We start from the raw sequence: 16,610 nt of genomic DNA on the forward strand, positions 1-16,610 counted from the left end.
GTGCGGCCTGCCCGGCCTCTCAAAGTGCAGTGGCCCGACAGCAGGGCAGGCCCTTGGGGCAGAGGCCTGATACTGGGACAGATGGCTGAGCTGGTAAGAGCCCCCTCACCCCCCACCCCCCAGCACCTTCAGACCCTCTTCCTCCCCTGGGCTCCAGGGAAACATCTGCTCCATGCCTAGAGGTCCTCAGGACAGCTCAGCCGGGTGCCTGTCTGTACAGAGGCCATACCCTGAAGCCCATGGTGGCTCAGAGCTGCTCTTCCTCCTGACCCTTGACTGTGAAGCATACCTGGCTGCTCACTCACTGTGGTGGCTGCAGGTCAAGCAGGAGTCTAGCTCGCTACCTGGGCACAGCCTCCCGTCCTCTGCTCCCTAGAGGTACGAGGGCAGGCCTGGCTGTGGGAGTCTGGGACTTACAGATGGATGGTGCTGGGCTCTGGACTCTTCAGACCCGATGGACACAGGCAGAGGCCACCAGGGACCCAACTGTGGGGTCAGCAGGGTGAGAAGTTAGACACTGGATCCTGGGGCTGGGGCGTGGAGGCCCAGGGGTCCAGAAGGTGAGCCTGAATGTAGAGGGTGTGGTCCCAGGACTAGCTCCAGACTCTCCGCCTTCTCTGCCCTCAAGACCCTCACGCGTTCTTAGGGAGGCTTCTGTATTTCCTTTTACAAATGAAACGAGGTGGCAATAAGATGGTATGGGTGAGGGGGTGGGGGGTGGGTAGGAAGGGAAGGGATGGGGCCTATTTACACGGGAGCTGGAGCGAGTTTGAGGTGAGGAGTCAGGGGATCGGGCAGGGAGGGGGAGCCCTGGCAGAGCCATAATCTTCCTATGTCACTGGCAGCCTGAGTCCTGCTGCCACCTCAGGGGGAGGGTCCTGGGGTCTGCTCAGCCCCAAGAGGCCCAAGTCCCAGCCGTCCGTACCAGCACCCTGGGGCTCCTCCTCCCCGCAGGATGTGTTAAGTGGGGTGAGGCTCGCGGCTGGGGCCCTGCTCGCGGCCGGAGTCCCGGTCCTTGTTCTCGGAGGAAGACGACGAGGAACTGGAGCCGTGGCTGCGGCCTGACTGCCGGTAGGCGGTGCTCAGCTCCTGCAGCCGCTCAGGCGTCGGCCCCCACTTGGCAAAGCCAGGGTCGTTCTGTAGGAAGAGCACGGCCGTGTTGTGGACGGCCTTGTAGTGCATTTCCTCCCTGTGGGCAAAGGAGCAGCTCAGGGTGGGGCTTGGCCCGGCCCGATCGGCCAGCCCTCCTGCCCCTGCCCTCCCCAGGCACCCACTTCTTGCAGACGTGCTGGGAGCCACTGCGGTACTCGTGCTCAAAGGCAGGCAGGACCAGCTGGTGGCGTTTGAAGCGGCTCTGCTCCATGCGGGTGAGCGCCGGTGTGGGGGGTTCTCGCCACTCCGGGATAAACACGATGAAGGACAGGGGCTCCGGGGAGCTCTCGAGCAGTTTCTGTGGGAGGGGGTACGGGGTGGACATCAGAGGCTGCCCTCCGGGTGGCTGGCGATCCCGCTTGCCAACCTACCCCACCCCCACCGCCAGCAGCACACCCACCTCAAAGTGAGAGACCATGGCATCCATGAGTTCCTCGCAGAACGGAGGGTTGGCCTCAAAGGAACCACTCAGCGGGGAAAAATCCAGGCAGGGCCTGGGGATGGAGGTGAGCACTCTAAGTCCTGCCAGAATCCCAGCCCTCAACTGGAAACAGGTGCCGCCCCCACCTCGTTGAAAGGATGGCCCTGGTCAGGCCACAGGCCAACATTCACCCTTAATTCATCCTGGGACAAGGTGTGGCCGACTCCACTGGAGTGCTGAGGACGGAGAGGCTCGGGCTGGGCAGCCAAGTCCACCAGGCTGCTTAGTGGAATGGCTGGAGCTCAGATCCAGTTCGAGCCCCGCTGCCACCACAGCACAAGCCACAGCCAGGAGTTCCCAGCTGCTGTGCTTTCCCTCTTGCTGGCCCAGGCTGGTCTTCCTACTGGAAGCTGTGTCCCCTTTCACCCATGCTCACCCCCCTCCAACACCTCACATTAGTCTGTAAAGTCCCCGAGGTCTGAATGATCTCTGAATTACCGCTTCCCATGCCTCTCAGTGCCGGGAACCACATGCTCCTATCCCAGCCTGGGCTTATTCACAGAGAAACCCACAAGATGAGTTAGGGACTATCACAGGCTCCCGAAGTTCAGCGAGAAGTCCAAGGTCACACAGCTAGCAAGGGGTGAAGGCAGGGACTACACCCAACACTGCCCAATCCCAAGTAGCTGGCCCAGGTGCAATCTATGCTCTAGAGGACCCCTTCCAGGGCCTGGGCAGAGGGGTCCCAGCAGCCCCTGGCTCTCACCCGCGGGAGCCGAAGTAGCCATCTGTGTCTGGGAAGGCAGAGCAGTACTGGCGGAAGTAGCAGTTGAGGGGCGAGGCGAAGCACTCAAAGCTGACACTGAAGAGCCGGTGGAGGGCCTCAAAGACGTGCACGGGCAGCGATCCCTGCAGGCCTGTCCCCTCGTAGAGGCCCACGCCAAACATCATCTACACAGAGGCCAGGGTCAGCCTCCAGGGCTCAGCCTTCCCCCTGTGTCTAGAAGAGCCCACCCCCAGCTGCCCCAGGCCCATACCTGGTACCGTCGGAGAAGACACCAGACTCGGGGCAGGAACCGCTCAAAGGCAGAGTCGTCAATGCAGCTGTAGCGGTAAAGCAGCCACTGTGGGACAGAGAGCAAGGCCCTTACACAGCGGCCCCTCACTCCCTCATAACTGGCCTCTTGCTGAGGACGCGGGGTCAAGGAGGAGGCAGCCCTCACTTCTTGCACCTGTGGGGACCTGCCTCCCCTTCACCCTAGCTCTTACCAGCTTGCTGAAGTAGTTGCGGCTGACCTTGACCATCTCCCCCTTATACCGGATGCAGACCACGTTATTCTCCATATGCATCTCCACGCTGGGCATGGGGGGCGCAGACACGGCCAGCCGGACCGGGTAACAGTACACCAGGCGGGGCTCCACTTCTGGGGCCTCCACCTCCTCTGTGGGCAGGGAGAGCAATGAGCGGCCTCCCTGCAGCGGCTCTGCTAATCCTCACCCCGGACGGACGGCCTCTGCCCCCTGTGTGCTCACACACGTACCCCAGTAACCAAGGGAGGTAAGTCTAATCCCACGGAGGAGCAGAATGCAGCTCAGATGATTTGAGAACAAAGTTCTTGCCAGGGGCAAGAACTGGTGGCCTGTGTCGCCATGCTGCATACCGACACAAACCCCCGGTTGGCCACGTGGAAGTAGAACTGTGGCACGTCCGTGGTTACGGTACCCTACTTAGGCATCTTTTTGGGTCAAGCGCTTCGAATTGCCACTGAGTTCTCGTATGATCCTAAGGCTGGGTATTAGCCTGCAGGGTGGGGGAACCGGGGCTTGCAGAAAGCAGCTGTAATTGCAAGTCGTCCACCTAACTGCTTACCCCCGGCCTGTCGTGTCCACCACCTTCCAGCTCCCCCTTTCCCAACCCTTCTCCAGTTCCTGGAGGAGTGCTGGGAACCCTGCACCGAAAGACAGCAGGGCCTGCCTCAGACACTGCCGGGAGAAACGGGCTTGCCCAAACCAGCTGTGGCCTAGAGGCTCAGCCTTGCTTGTCCCTTCACTCAGGGCCTGGGGTACACCGTTGACGGCATCACAGCTGGCTCCCTGCCACTGGCCCCTCACCTGGGATGTTGTTTTCCTTGAGGATGGCCAGGTGCTTCTCTCGGATCCGTTTGACATACTCCAGGGAGATGTGGTAGATCTTACTGCAGATGCCCTCCACAGAGTCCTTGGCCGCGGCCGAGACGTGGGGGCCACACTGCCTCCGCAGATGCTCCAGGCGGTCCTGGAGGAGACACTCTTGATCAGGGCTCTAGGTGGCTGTTGAGGGAGGGCTGGTGGATTCTAGCAGTCCTCGCTTTGAAACCGGCTGTTACTTACTAGCTGTGTCACTTGGACAAGTCCCTTGGCATCTCTGAATCTTAATTCCTCTACTGTTAAGGGAGCACACAGTACTTACCTGATAAGGCAGTTTAAGTATTAAATGTGATCATTCCCATTAAGGGCTTACCAAGCCCCTGGCATACAGCAAGTGTCCGATAAATGCCAGCACCTATGGTTGGGGTTACACTGTGCCAGATCCCATGATAATTGCTGGGGAAACACACAAACCAGGCACAGTCCCCGCTTATAAAGCATTTGCCAACTATCAGGGAGAGACACCATTACAAAATGGGGTCCTTGGTCATTGCAGATTTGAAATTTGAGCTTTTAGCAACTTGCAAGGATTTAACTAGGCATTTGTAATTTTGCTGAATCACACGTGTGAAAGTGATGAGTGAAAATGAGTCACTCTGGCTAGTGAGCACACCTACCTTTGTCACTCTACGTGTCAAGTACAGTTACTATCGTGAAGTGCGAAACCTTGTCTCTTGTGAAAAATGGTCCTGAAAAGAAAGCCCATTGCTAGTGCTGGTGGACAGTTAGAGAAGTGACAGGTCTGGGCCAGAAAACAGAACTGTTGTGGACACAGTAAAGTAGGGAAATGAGTCTTGTGCCAGCTCGTAACTGTGATGAGCGCACACACCCCAGAAAAGGCAGTCTGTCAATCTGTGTCCAAAAATCTATTCAAGGGAGACGCTGAACGTTAAGTTGAAAAAGCTACCTATGGTGTGTGGCTGAGCACGGGATTCTGTTAAGAACCTTAACGAAGAGAGTCTTTTAGGAGAGAGCCAGGAACCTGGACAAACCTCTCTACATGCAGGAGTTTAGGGACCAATGAGCATCAAAGGTTTACTGAAGTGCACAGGAACAGGATGCTGTGGGGCTCCGCCTGGCCTGGGCAGGCAGAGTGGGCTTCTTGGAGGAAGCAACCCCAGAGCCTTTCCACAGGCCTCCTCACCCGGGGCCACTCACCATGTAGTCCTCCTTAGAGGCAGAGTGGTCCTTCCGCAGCCAGCTGAAGGTGTCCTCCACGTTCCATTTGACCACCTTCCTGCTGTCGGGGGACGCACTCCTGCCGGTGGAGGGAGCTATCAGGCATCTGTCCACACTCCTTACTCCTCCCACCCCACCTGCACTGACATTCGGGCTCTTGTTCTGCCTTTGGGAGCCAGCCCTCCTCCTGCCACCAAGCGCAATGACTGCACTCCATTAGATGGGCCACATGGCCCAGGACCTCCCCACTCTGATCACACACCCAGCTTGCTGGGGGCAGGAGAGAGCAAACCTGGATTCGATGAGCCGCCTAGCAGCCTCTGCATATTTAAAGAGCAGGCGCTTGGCTTCCTCCCGGAACTTGATTCGGGATAACCTGGGACAGAGAACGGATAGAGTTAGGACCCTTCGATGCAGAACTGGCTACACAACCCTTAGCTGGCCCCAGCTGCGCAGGTGTACCTGATGGGAATGTCATTCATGATTTCGCGAAACATGGAGGGCGACACGACCGGTTCACAGTTGCTCGGCAACAGGGGGTCAGAGCCTTTGTCCACGACCTTGCGTTCCAGCATCCAGCGGTTGAAGGATTCTCGAGGGGGCTCGATGCCTGCAGGACAGAAGAGCTGGTGAAGGTCTGGCTTTAGACAGGAGGCATCGTGTGGGCACTGGAGGTGCAACAGTGAATGACAGCCTGTTAAGTCAGGAGCTCATGTTCCAGGCAACACCTCCCAAAGTATATTCTAAGAATCGCTAGTTTTATAAAGGGTGTTGTTAGATGATCCTTAGGGTAAAAGGGGAAAAGAGAAACACTATATTCCAGCAAAGTTAAGCAGGCTTATTTACTAATTAATAAAAGCTGCAGTTTACTGAGGACTTTCCATTCCTCTTACTCCTAGTAGTAGCAAGGCCATCAGGACAGATACTTCTGTTTTTGTATCACAGATACATAAAAAGGCTTCAAATGATACCTGGCAAACGAAGCACCCTGGAAGTGTTAACGATTCCTTTTGTAGTTACTGACGCCAGCCACCCTTTCTGGAAGCGGTTAGAGGAGCTGGGGCTCCAAGCAGGCCTGTCCCCATCCACTGCCTATGCTCTGGGCCACTAGGCTCCCCTGCACCATTCCCCAAGCCCGGTTCTTGCTCGCAGCGGGTGGAAACAGAGCTCTGGGGCCCCGGAGGCAGTTACCCTCTCGCTGCTGGCACAGCTCCCGATAGTGCTGCCGAAGCTTGAGGATGAGCTGCGAGCGCAGCAGCTCCACCTCGGGGTGCGGGGGCAGCACCTCTGAAGGCCCCCGGTGCTTGATGACCGCGTTGGTCTGGATGTCCAGATCCCAGTACACCCTTGGGGCACAGAAAAGAGCAACGAGGACAGTAGAGGAAAGGGAAGGAGGGGTGCCCTGGCTGCCACCACACCCCAGTCTCCCAGGCACCTCCCAGGCACGCAGGCCGCATCAGTGCGTGCCCCCAAGGGACTATAGCAAGGACTCACTCGGTGGGCCGGAGGAGAGCCGCCTGCTGTTTATCTTCAGGGGATGTCCCCCACATCTTCAGTGTTGGGGTTCCTGGGATACTGGGGGAGCTAGGCACCGATGGGCCCGTGGGTGTTACAGGGATTTCAATCTGGAGCAAAAAAGGAGAAGGCATCAGGGTCAGGAGAGTCAGCCTATGGTCCCAGCGCCAAACCCAGTGAGCTGTGCCCAGGCCCCGCTCCTGACCGACCTGCCACTGCCCGGCCTTTGCAGGGAAGCTGCTGGCTGCCCGCCTGGCTTGGCCACTTGCCAGCCAGGTCCTCAGAGCCCGCCAGCACTCACCTTGGGCTTCTTCACACCATTGCCGCTTGGCTGCTCTTCCGAGAGCTGCCGCTTTCGGGGCTTGTTCTCAGCCGGGGGGGTTTCCACCAAACTGGAGTCTTGGGGCAGTGGGGTCGCATTCAGCCCCAAAGGGTCCGACTGGTGGAGGGAGACCAGCAGAATTGCAACCGGGGCCAGTGGGTTAGGAGTCCCGGTAATACGGAATCCTGATGCCCTCCTGACCCCTGCTCCTACTGCTCAGAGACTGGGAGGCAGAAAGAACGCTGGGCTCCAGTCCCACTGGCTGCTTGCAACCATGTGACCTTGGCGGAGTTCCATCCTGTCCTAATTCCCTCACATTCAAAATGGCCCTCCTGCTAAACAGGCCCAACCTCCCACTGGGAAGACGATTAAATGAGTCAGTGAATATGACCAGCTTAACATGACCTCTGGTATGAGATAAACACATTGTACACATTGATTCCTTAAATACCAGAGAGTCAGGAATAAAGGAAAGAGTCAAGAAATGCTTGTGTTTGAAAAAGCAAGGCCCTGTGGGTAGAATGCCTTTGGCAACACCAAAAAGAAGCATGATGGTAGGCAGGGTGGCCCTGAGATCCTAAGAGGTTTGAGTCCAGCTCTGCCTCTTACTGGCTTGAGGTCTCAGGCCAATCATTTCCCATCTCTGAGCCTCAGTGTCTTCATCTGCAAAACGGGAGTGCCAACTAGCTTGATTATGCCCAGAAAAAAAAGGTCACCCCAACTGACAGGGATCCAAAAGCCCACGTTTCTGGCAGACAGCCCGTGTTGCTACTTCCCTATCACACTGACCTTTCCACTTCTAGAACGTGCTTCTCCCCTCTTAACAACTTTTCTCTTTGCTAACTCTGTCACCTTAAATGCTAATTCAAAGAGACGCTTTCCTGTCCCGTCCTGTCCACTCCCCTCCCCCAAACTGGACCATGGTCCCTGCCGTACTCTAACACTATTCTTCATACACAAGCCAAATGTAATTGTACTGGCCCCTCAGTAGACTGTGGGCCCCCCGAGAGTACAAGGGAACGACCATGTCTGTCTTGGCTCACAACTGCATTACAGGCACAGTAACAGGTAGTTCAATATCACATACTATTTACAATCGTCTCTTTACAGGTCAGTCTCCCCTATTCGAGTACAGGTTCCTTGCTAGCAGGGAATAGGTCTTCTCTTGTGTATCACTATATCCCCAGGTCCCAACACAGGACTAGGCTCATAATAGCTGCTCAAGATGTTTGGGGGAAGGCCCAGACGCCAGAAGCTGCTTTGAGACCCCTGCCCTAGGCTGGCACTCACAATCACGTCATGTTGGCCCAGCACAGGCATCTCCCATAGGGACTGGTTGGTAAATCGGTTGAAGTAGTAGGGACGGTTCTCCCTCCTGCTCCAGCACTTCTCCCAGCCCGCGTGCACCAGCTCCTCTGCAAACAAGCATGGAACCCGGCCAGGGTCAGGGCTGCTCCTGGGGCATCTTTCCTACCCCACCACCCTACCCTGCCCCTCGCCAGTACCTGGGAGGTCCTGCACCAGGCGGATGGGCTTTGGAGAACAGGGCTGGCTCTGATTGGAGGTGCCCGGGGAGTGACTCAGCAGGGACGCTTCCTCCCGGGGGCTGCCGTGATTCTCATTGGCCATCTCCGCACCCACACCGGACCTGCCACACAGAGGACCGAAGGGTGTTAGGCCAGCAGGGTGTGGAGGTCAGCTCCACCCCCAGCCCCCACCCACCAATTACAACCCACTGAGGGCCCCCCTGACCACTTGTAGATCTGAAAAAAGTCACTCTGGTCCTGTCCTGGAGGGCCAGTGTGGTACCACGGGAGCCCTGGGACCAAAGTTGCAGTTCTCTCAACTGTTAAAATGGGTGCACTCCTGTTGCTCCTTCTGCCTGAAACGCTCTCCCCAGTTCTCTGCCTGGCTTGTCACTATGTTCACATGCTCCAGGAAGCCTTCCTAGACTCTCCCTTCCCAAAGCTGGGTGGTCAGAGCCCATCCGCAGGGCCATGAACACCTCCACCGTAGCACTCAGGCTGGTCTATGAACTGGATTTGTCTCCCCATCAGACTGTCAGAACTCCCAGGGCTAGGAACTGGGTCCAGTTCTCTCCAGTGCTCAGCATGGTACCTGGACCCAACAGGAACTCCATTCATTCTGCAAATATTTACAAAGCACAGAGTGCCACAGAAGACAGAACAGGGTCTGCCCTTGGGAAGCAATTCCCACAAAAAAGAAGAGTAAATCCTCCTCTCCCCTGTTCCTATCCAATAAAATCTAACTGGAACAAAGTGCAGCCCAGAGTGGGCCATGGCATCTAACTGGCTGCTTCATTCTACACTTCAGGGCAGGAAACAATCTGTTGCTAAAGAAACCAGTGGGACTGAGAAGAAACATCTAATTCAGTCCTTCCTAATCCCCAGGTGAAAATTTACCAGGAAGCAGGTCAGCTCCTTCAGATTTGTATTCTCCACTACCTTCGCCCAAAGCACACCCAGCACGAGCCTCAATGGCCAAAGTGGTTCCCAATCTGGCTGTTAGACTTCTAGGGGCCCAACTGAGATTGAACTGGTAATCCCAAAGTTGTTTTCAATATGCCACAGCACCCAAAGAAACATTTACCCACAAAAAGAGCACGAAGCCATGTTTAACCATCAGTTATCTTTGCTTGCTGACATTTTATCAACTCCTTGTGGTCACACTGATTATCTCATGCTGATCAGAAGCTCTGATTGGCTGTTGACGACATCATAGGAATCACTGGGACATTAATTTTATTGTACACTCAGTCATAGATGTCTTTGTTAATTTGGAAAGAGAAAAGTGAATGGTTACTTTGTCAGTACAGTTTGGCAGATAAAAAATGCACGGAGCAAGAGGACATACATACAACCAAAGGGGGCCATGATAACAAAAAGGTTCGGAACCACTAACCAAGGGGAGAAAAAGCTTGATTCTCTGGGTAGGAGGGATTCCCGATGCCTTGGGGCTGAGCCCACAGGTCTCAAGGCTGGACTAGGTCCCTCTTTTTCTCACCCTCTGGGGTCTGCAATGCTAGCATGAGAGGGTTTTCTTCTCCAACCAGGTGGACCCCCACGTCACAGGGTCCAACAGAGGCAGGGGGAGGCCTGCAGGAAGGCTCAGCACAGGTGGGTGGCCGGGTCAGCAGTGGAGTGAACGGGGGCCCAGGGACCTCCTCGCATCAGCAACTGCAGAGCAAATAGAAGAGAGAGTCACAGACCTGTGAAATGCTGCACAGCAGGGACAAAATAAGAGGGGCAATGACACAGCAAGTTGGGAGCCCCCAGGACAAGGCAGGAGACACTGTGGGAGATCTGGGGATTCAAGGGATGAAATGGTACTTCTCAAGGTTCCCAAACCAAAACATTTCACGGACTTGCCGCCTGAAGTCACATGGGCTCCGGGATGAGGAGGGCCCTAAGCCTGGTTTAATGCTCCACTGTTACTGTCTTTGAAATTTTAAATAAATTTTTAACAGAGGGGACCCACATTTTCATTTTGCACACGGGACCCCACAAATTGTGTAGCTGCTCCTATCAACCAAAATATCCCTAAGATAAAAGTGAACATATAGTTGTCCCTTAACAACATGGGTCCAAACCACATGGGTCCACTTACACATGGCTTTTTTTCAACATGATACAGCGCTATAAATGTATTTACTTGTCCTTATGATTTTCTTAACATTTTCTTTGCTCTAGCTCATTTTAAAAATACAGTATATAATTCATATAACATACAAAACATGTGTTCACCGACTGCTTATGTTGCCATAAAGGCTTCTGGTTAACTGCAGGCTATTAGTGAAATTTTGGGGAGTCCAAAGTTATACTGGGATTTTCCACTGCACTGGAGATCAGTGCCCCTAACTCTTGTGTTGTTCAAGGGTCAACTGTACTTATCACAGATCAGAGGCCACAAAAAACACGTTTCTTGGAATCAATCTTTTAACACGTTACATGCAAATGCATTACATAACTTGGCATGTTCAACTTTATTGAAAAGTATTTTGCCAATAAATATCGTGTGACGTTGAGGCACCACGTAGCTGAACCATGCACAGGCAGCACATGCAGCCCAGCTCGGTGAGGCCAAACAGGGACACTGCAGTGTTTCCAAAACCCGTTATCACAGCCATCAGAGGGCCTGTAATAGAAATCCAGATTCCCGCCCGTCCCTCACCTCACATCGTAGGAGTCAGAAATGGAGAAGGGAGACACACAAGAATTTGTATTTTTTTAAACGCACTCCAGAGGTGGGACTGGGAAACAGGATGACAAATTTTACACCAGTTCAAACCTTTTCCAATTTTTTACGATTAAAACTTTTTTCTTAATTTCCCAGGTGATTTGGAAGCAGCGGGTTGGTGGCCAAAGAACCTGCTCTGGGTGTGGACAGACCCGGGGTCCAGATCCTTCTGCCGCGCGTTCCGACTTACAAACAGGAATGACTCGATCTCTATGGTCTCTACACGTAGAGTCTAGTATATTGTACACTTTAAGTAAGAAATAACTCTATTATTAAGATAACGTTTTTATTTATCCTGAGGTTTCCCGGCCCCTCGCATACCACAGTTAGTGCCGATCAGCTTAATAAACAACTGTATCTGCGCAACCGGAGGAACCCACCTGAAGGAAAAGAACCCGGTTACGGGATTGGAAGACGGGGCGGGACCATCTCAGTAATGTGCCAATCAGAACCCTCCAAACCAATAGGGCGGAGTCAAAGAACTTGCAAAATGCGCAGGCGCGGGGGCCACAAGAGACGGGGACTACACCCCCCCCCCCGCCAGCGCGCGCACCCTTTCCCTTCCCCTCCCCCCAAACCCCAGCGGGGGCGGGCTGTTTGGCGCGCGCGCGCCGGCCCATCTCCCGGGCTCCGCCCCCCGCCCCACCGCGCGCTCCCGCCCCCGGGCTGAGGCGACTCAGAGTCGGAGCCCGACACAAAGGCGGTGGCGGCGGCAGCGGCGGAGGGGCCCTAGAGGCCGCTCCGCCCGCGCTCTCCGGGCCCACCTCCCTCACCCAAGCTACCGGCCCGGCCGCCCACCCGCGGGCCTAAGATGGCGGCGGCGGCAGAGACAGGGCAAGCGGTGGCCCCGAGCGGAAAGCGCCGGAGGGGCCACCGCAGCCCGGCTTCGGATCCCCGGAACCCGGAGCGGCTCGCGGCGGGACCATGGCTTCCTGGGGCTCTTACCTGCCCGGAGCGGACTGGAGGGGACGCGGCTACACGTTCTGCTCGACCTCCCGTTTTGCCGCCTCCGCCTCGCCCTCCCCAGCGCCGCTGCCGCCATCTTGTGTCCCGGGCCGGGACTCCGCGCTGCGCATGCGCCGGTACCGCCTCTGAGGGACCTCGCCGCTGCCGCGCCGCCATCTTGAGTGTGGCAGAACCGGCCGACTCTTCAGAGTCTGCTTGCTTTCGGCCCCTTCCCTTCCTCCCGTCCTTCCCTGCTATTCCATACGGGTCTCAGGAGGGCAGGGCAGCTTTGCGGGCTGTGGGGGTGTGAACTGAGGAAGGAACGAACTCACAAGCACGCTCCCTGCCTCTGTTTCCCCCGCGAGCACACCCGCTGGGGCTGGAGGACCTAGGTGGGAGGTGCACCTACGGGGCCGAACTGAGTGTGCGCACCGGGGGGCGCGGGGCGGGCTGGGAACCTGCGGGCGCTCGGCAAAGACGCCGGCCCGGGGGCGGGGTTGTGGTGACGCAGCTCTGGGCGTAGCCGGGGCCTGGGTCCTAGTTCCGGCGCGGCTGTGTCATTGATGTCCAGTCGCTTACCCTCTCTGAGCATCTGTCAAGAATATTTTCCAGCCATTTTCTATGTCGAGGCTGCATGCAAATCGAATCTTCTCCCAGGATGAGGCTTCACAAGTTACAAGTGTTCCTGGGTAGAAGAAACTTAAAACAGCCGTGGGAGCCATAATAAAGGTGGCTTTGGCGAAGTTAGGAATGCAACTAAAATGCATCAGTGGGGCTCTTCCAACACTGACCTACCTATGGCTACTAATTGCGGTGCAAAGCCTCACTGAGACCTCAGACCAGCCATAAATACCCAGCAGGAGATACAGTTGCTAGGTTCCCCTACGCGCGGCTCCCTACAGGATTCTTGGGCAGAGGCTGTCAAACGACTCAATAGCCCCACCTCCGTCGGGCCTCCTTAGTAAACTGACCTCAACAGTGGCTTGAGACGAACACAAGGTTGCCATCTGCCGTTCGCCTTGCATTTCCCAAGTGGAACCAGAGACTGCAGGTACCCGGGCTGGGCTGCGCGCAGCCTCCGGTGTGCATGATGCCTGGCCCCGTGCAGCTGGGTGGGGGTGGGGGAGTGTCAGCAAAACGCGAGGCAAATAGTATGAACTAGGGTGCTCATGAGTCTGGCTGGTTCAGACCTGTATCCTCCGCCCTGGACGTGTGGCCTTGAAGGAGTTGTTCGACATCTTTAAGCTGTAGTTTCCTGTAATGGAAGAGAGGTCCACCCGGCGAGAACTGAGATGGAGTCTGTAAAGTACTCAGCACGTGTGGGACCTGGCATTTAATAAATGTTAGCTGTTACGTCTCACGGGGTTGTGAGGGTTTCTCCAAGTAGATTTGAGCCTTCCCCAAATACACCTGCTCCGGATAGGCCCGGTAAGTGCAGCCAAATCCTGCCCTTACAGAGAGTCCAGTTCACTTGGGAAGCTTGATGGGATATCAGATGCCTGGTGCCCACCATAGACCTACATAGGGGGGACCAGATGTCCTGCTCTCCCTGGGATAGTTTATATCTGTTGTCCTGGCATAATTATTAATATTGCATCCTTTCTCAAAAGCGCCCTGGTTTGGACAATAAATTATACGGTCACTCTAGATTTACAGAATACCTAGTTTTTGTTCTTTTTTTTTTTTAATTTTTTTTTTCAAACGTTTATTTATTTTTGGGACAGAGAGAGACAGCATGAACGGGGGAGGAGCAGAGAGAGAGGGAGACACAGAATCGGAAACAGGCTCCAGGCTCTGAGCCATCAGCCCAGAGCCCGACGCGGGGCTCGAACTCACGGACCGCGATCGTGACCTGGCTGAAGTCGGACGCTTAACCGACTGCGCCACCCAGGCGCCCCTAGTTTTTGTTCTTAAGATTTTTTTTTTTTTAAGTAATCTCCACACCCAATGTGGAGCTTGAAATCACAACCCCGAGATCAAGAGTCTCAAGCTCCGCTCAGCCAGGCGTCCCCAAAAGGCCTAGTTTTGCAAGCTCCCCAGCTAGTACTTATTAACACAGGAGTGTGAAAACCATGTACTGATTGCTATCTGTTCCTGTTTTTTTGCTTTCAAAGTACGTTAATTTGCTTCTCAGAGTCTCTTAATTGGTAACTAAAGCACCAAGCATCCCAAGTGCCTATCCCTGTTTTACCATGTAACCCTTTCCAAGAACTATGAGAGTAGAAATGATTATCTCAAGTCCACACGTGAGGAAACTGAGGCTGGGGGAAGGGGCAGGGGTCAAGTAATTATATGAAGTATCAGAACTGGTTTTTTCTTTTTGTTTTTTTTTTAATGTTTACTTATTGAGAGGGAGAGAGATTCTCAAGCAGGCTCTGCACTATCGGCTCAGGGCCCAATGCAGGGCTCGATCCCACATACTGTGAGATCATGACCTGAGCTGAAATCAAGAGTCCGACGCTCAATCAACTGAGCCACTCAGGTGCCTCCAGAACTGCGGTTTTAAAGACGAAGGTTCCCAGCGTTAAAACCCACAGCTGATTCCATGAAGCCACACTGCTTCCCTCTCTTGTGGAGAAGGGACTCTGAACTTGAGAAAGTGACTTTCCTGAGCTCACACAATGGTCCTGGGCATTTCCACTGCAGTATCTTCCAGGTCTCAAACTCAGTGTTAAACACTGCTCTTTGCTTTCACCTCCCTCCCCAGACTCGTTCCTCCCAAAGGATCCCTCACCTTCCTGTTCTCACTTTCTGCACAACAGTCAAAATCAGCCTCTTCTCTCCAACCTCATTCCTGCTACCTTAGAGCAAGCCCCATTATTTTTGAAACACTTTTTTGTTGTTGAGAGTAGCACACATACAGAAAAGTGCACAAAACAGAAATGTAAAGGCCACCTGGGTGGCTGAGTCGGTTAAGCGTCTGGCTCAGGTCTTGATCTTAGGGTGGTGAGTTTGGCTCTGCATCAGGCCTGCGTTGGGTTCTGCGCTGCGCGTGAAACTTCCTTGAAAGAGAGAGAGAAATGTAAAACTTAGTGATTTGTCACAGAGTGAACACCCAGGTGAACATCACTCAGGTCAAGGTATCATCGAGCCCAGGGGCACCTGGATGGCTCAGTCGGTTGAGTGTCCAACTTCAGCTCAGGTCATGACCTCACAGTTTGTGAGTTCGAGCCCCGTGTCGGCCTCTTTGCTGACAGCTCGGAGCCTGGAGCCTGCTTCACATTCTGTGTCTCCCCGTCTCTCGGCCCCTCCCCTGCTCATGCTCTGTCTCTCTCTCTCTGTCTCTCAAAAATAAATGTTAAAACGTTTTTTAAAAAAAGGGTATCATCAATCACTGTTAATTTTGTGATAATCACTTCTTTCTTTGATAGTTTGACCACTGGGTGTCTCTAAACACTATAATTTCACTTTGCCTGTTCCTTGAACTTCATTTAAATGGAATTACGCAGTTCTATATATTGTGTTGGCTTTCTTTTGCTCGACATTGCACTTGTGAGACTCATTTATGTTGTTGCATGTAGCTGTAGTTCATTCTCATTGCTGTATTCTGTCTTCCAATGTATATTTATCTATTCTACTGTTGGGATATTTGAAACTGCTCCCTCAACCCTGTATCTCCTTTCTGAATTATTACAGATGTTTAATAATAATAACAAAACAATTATATTTAAATAAATAACAAGTTAATAATTCACTGATTCTTTACATGTTTGAGTGAGTGAATGAATGAATGAATGCCTTGCTTCTCTCCTACTCCACAATCCACCCTGTAGTCACAGAGATCTCCTTAGGTCTGGTCATATGGCACATCTGATCAAGTCACCCTGGGCTTAAAGCCCCTGAATATCTCCCCACTGACTGCAGGATAAAGTCCCAAACCCTTAGCTTGGTTTACAACACCATAATGATAATGACAGCTGCCATGGCAGAGTATTTGCTGTGGGCTGTGCCAAGCACTTTAAATACATTCATGTTATTCACGATCCGGATCTTCAAACCACCTCTTCGGGCCTCATCAGGCCCCAGCCATCTTGAACGACGCATAACTTCCCCCAAAGTGCCAGGTTCTCTCTTGACCCCGGGCCTTTGCATATGCTGTTTGCTCTTCTCTCCCCCCGCCGCCCCCCGCCTTTGACTAATTCAGGCTTCAAGTCTTTATTTTTTTCAATTTTTTGTCTTTTTCGAGAGAGACAGCAAGGGAGGGGCAGAGAGAGAGGGAGACCCAGAATCCCAAACGAGCTCCAAGCTCCAAGCTGTCAGCACAGAGCCTGACGCAGGGCTCCAACTCGCAAACCGTGAGATCATGACCTGAGCTGAAGTCAGATGCTTAACCGACTGAGCCCCGCTCCAAGTCTTACTTTAGATGGCACCTCCACCAGGCAGGCTTCCCTGAACTTGCCTTCACCCAGGCTAGGTCAGGCCCCCTCTTCTGTATTCCTATTCCTGAGCTCAGTGGACTGCTTGAGGGCGGGGCTGGGGCTTGTTCACATCTGGAGACCCCATGCCCAGTGCTGTGCCTAATTAACCCTCTGTAAATATTTGTTGACCACGAACAGACCACATTGGGCTGAAATCTGGGTGACTTTTTCAGGTATCCCCGCTTCTATTCCAGGCTCTGGTTTCTGCGGTGGG

At 54.0% G+C, this 16,610-nt stretch overlaps 1 protein-coding gene across 4 annotated transcripts; it reads right to left on the reverse strand.

The window, feature by feature from the left end:
• Window positions 1–636: 636 nt before the first annotated feature.
• Window positions 637–12,395, reverse strand: PCIF1 (phosphorylated CTD interacting factor 1). 4 transcript variants are annotated; one of them, XM_040446897.1, is made up of 18 exons: window positions 11,979–12,395; window positions 9,801–9,973; window positions 9,387–9,500; window positions 8,282–8,424; window positions 8,067–8,191; window positions 6,756–6,893; window positions 6,434–6,564; window positions 6,131–6,285; window positions 5,402–5,549; window positions 5,232–5,315; window positions 4,919–5,018; window positions 3,686–3,848; window positions 2,843–3,015; window positions 2,611–2,697; window positions 2,340–2,524; window positions 1,553–1,646; window positions 1,275–1,450; window positions 637–1,189 (listed from the first exon to the last, which is right to left on the reverse strand). In XM_040446897.1, exons 3-18 carry the CDS (start codon window positions 9,407–9,409, stop codon window positions 961–963), a joined length of 2,154 nt encoding a protein of 717 aa, XP_040302831.1. In that variant the 5' UTR covers window positions 9,410–9,500; window positions 9,801–9,973; window positions 11,979–12,395; the 3' UTR covers window positions 637–960. The 4 variants fall into 4 exon arrangements, with proteins under 4 accessions (XP_040302831.1, XP_040302830.1, XP_040302833.1 ...); XM_040446896.1 differs by having other exon boundaries at window positions 9,699–9,973; XM_040446899.1 differs by lacking the exon at window positions 9,387–9,500.
• Between the last annotated feature and the right edge of the window lie 4,215 nt (window positions 12,396–16,610).

This window comes from Herpailurus yagouaroundi, unplaced genomic scaffold (assembly GCF_014898765.1).
Source record: "Herpailurus yagouaroundi ecotype Mexico unplaced genomic scaffold, PumYag 196, whole genome shotgun sequence".
NCBI classification, from domain to species: Eukaryota; Metazoa; Chordata; class Mammalia; order Carnivora; family Felidae; genus Herpailurus; species Herpailurus yagouaroundi.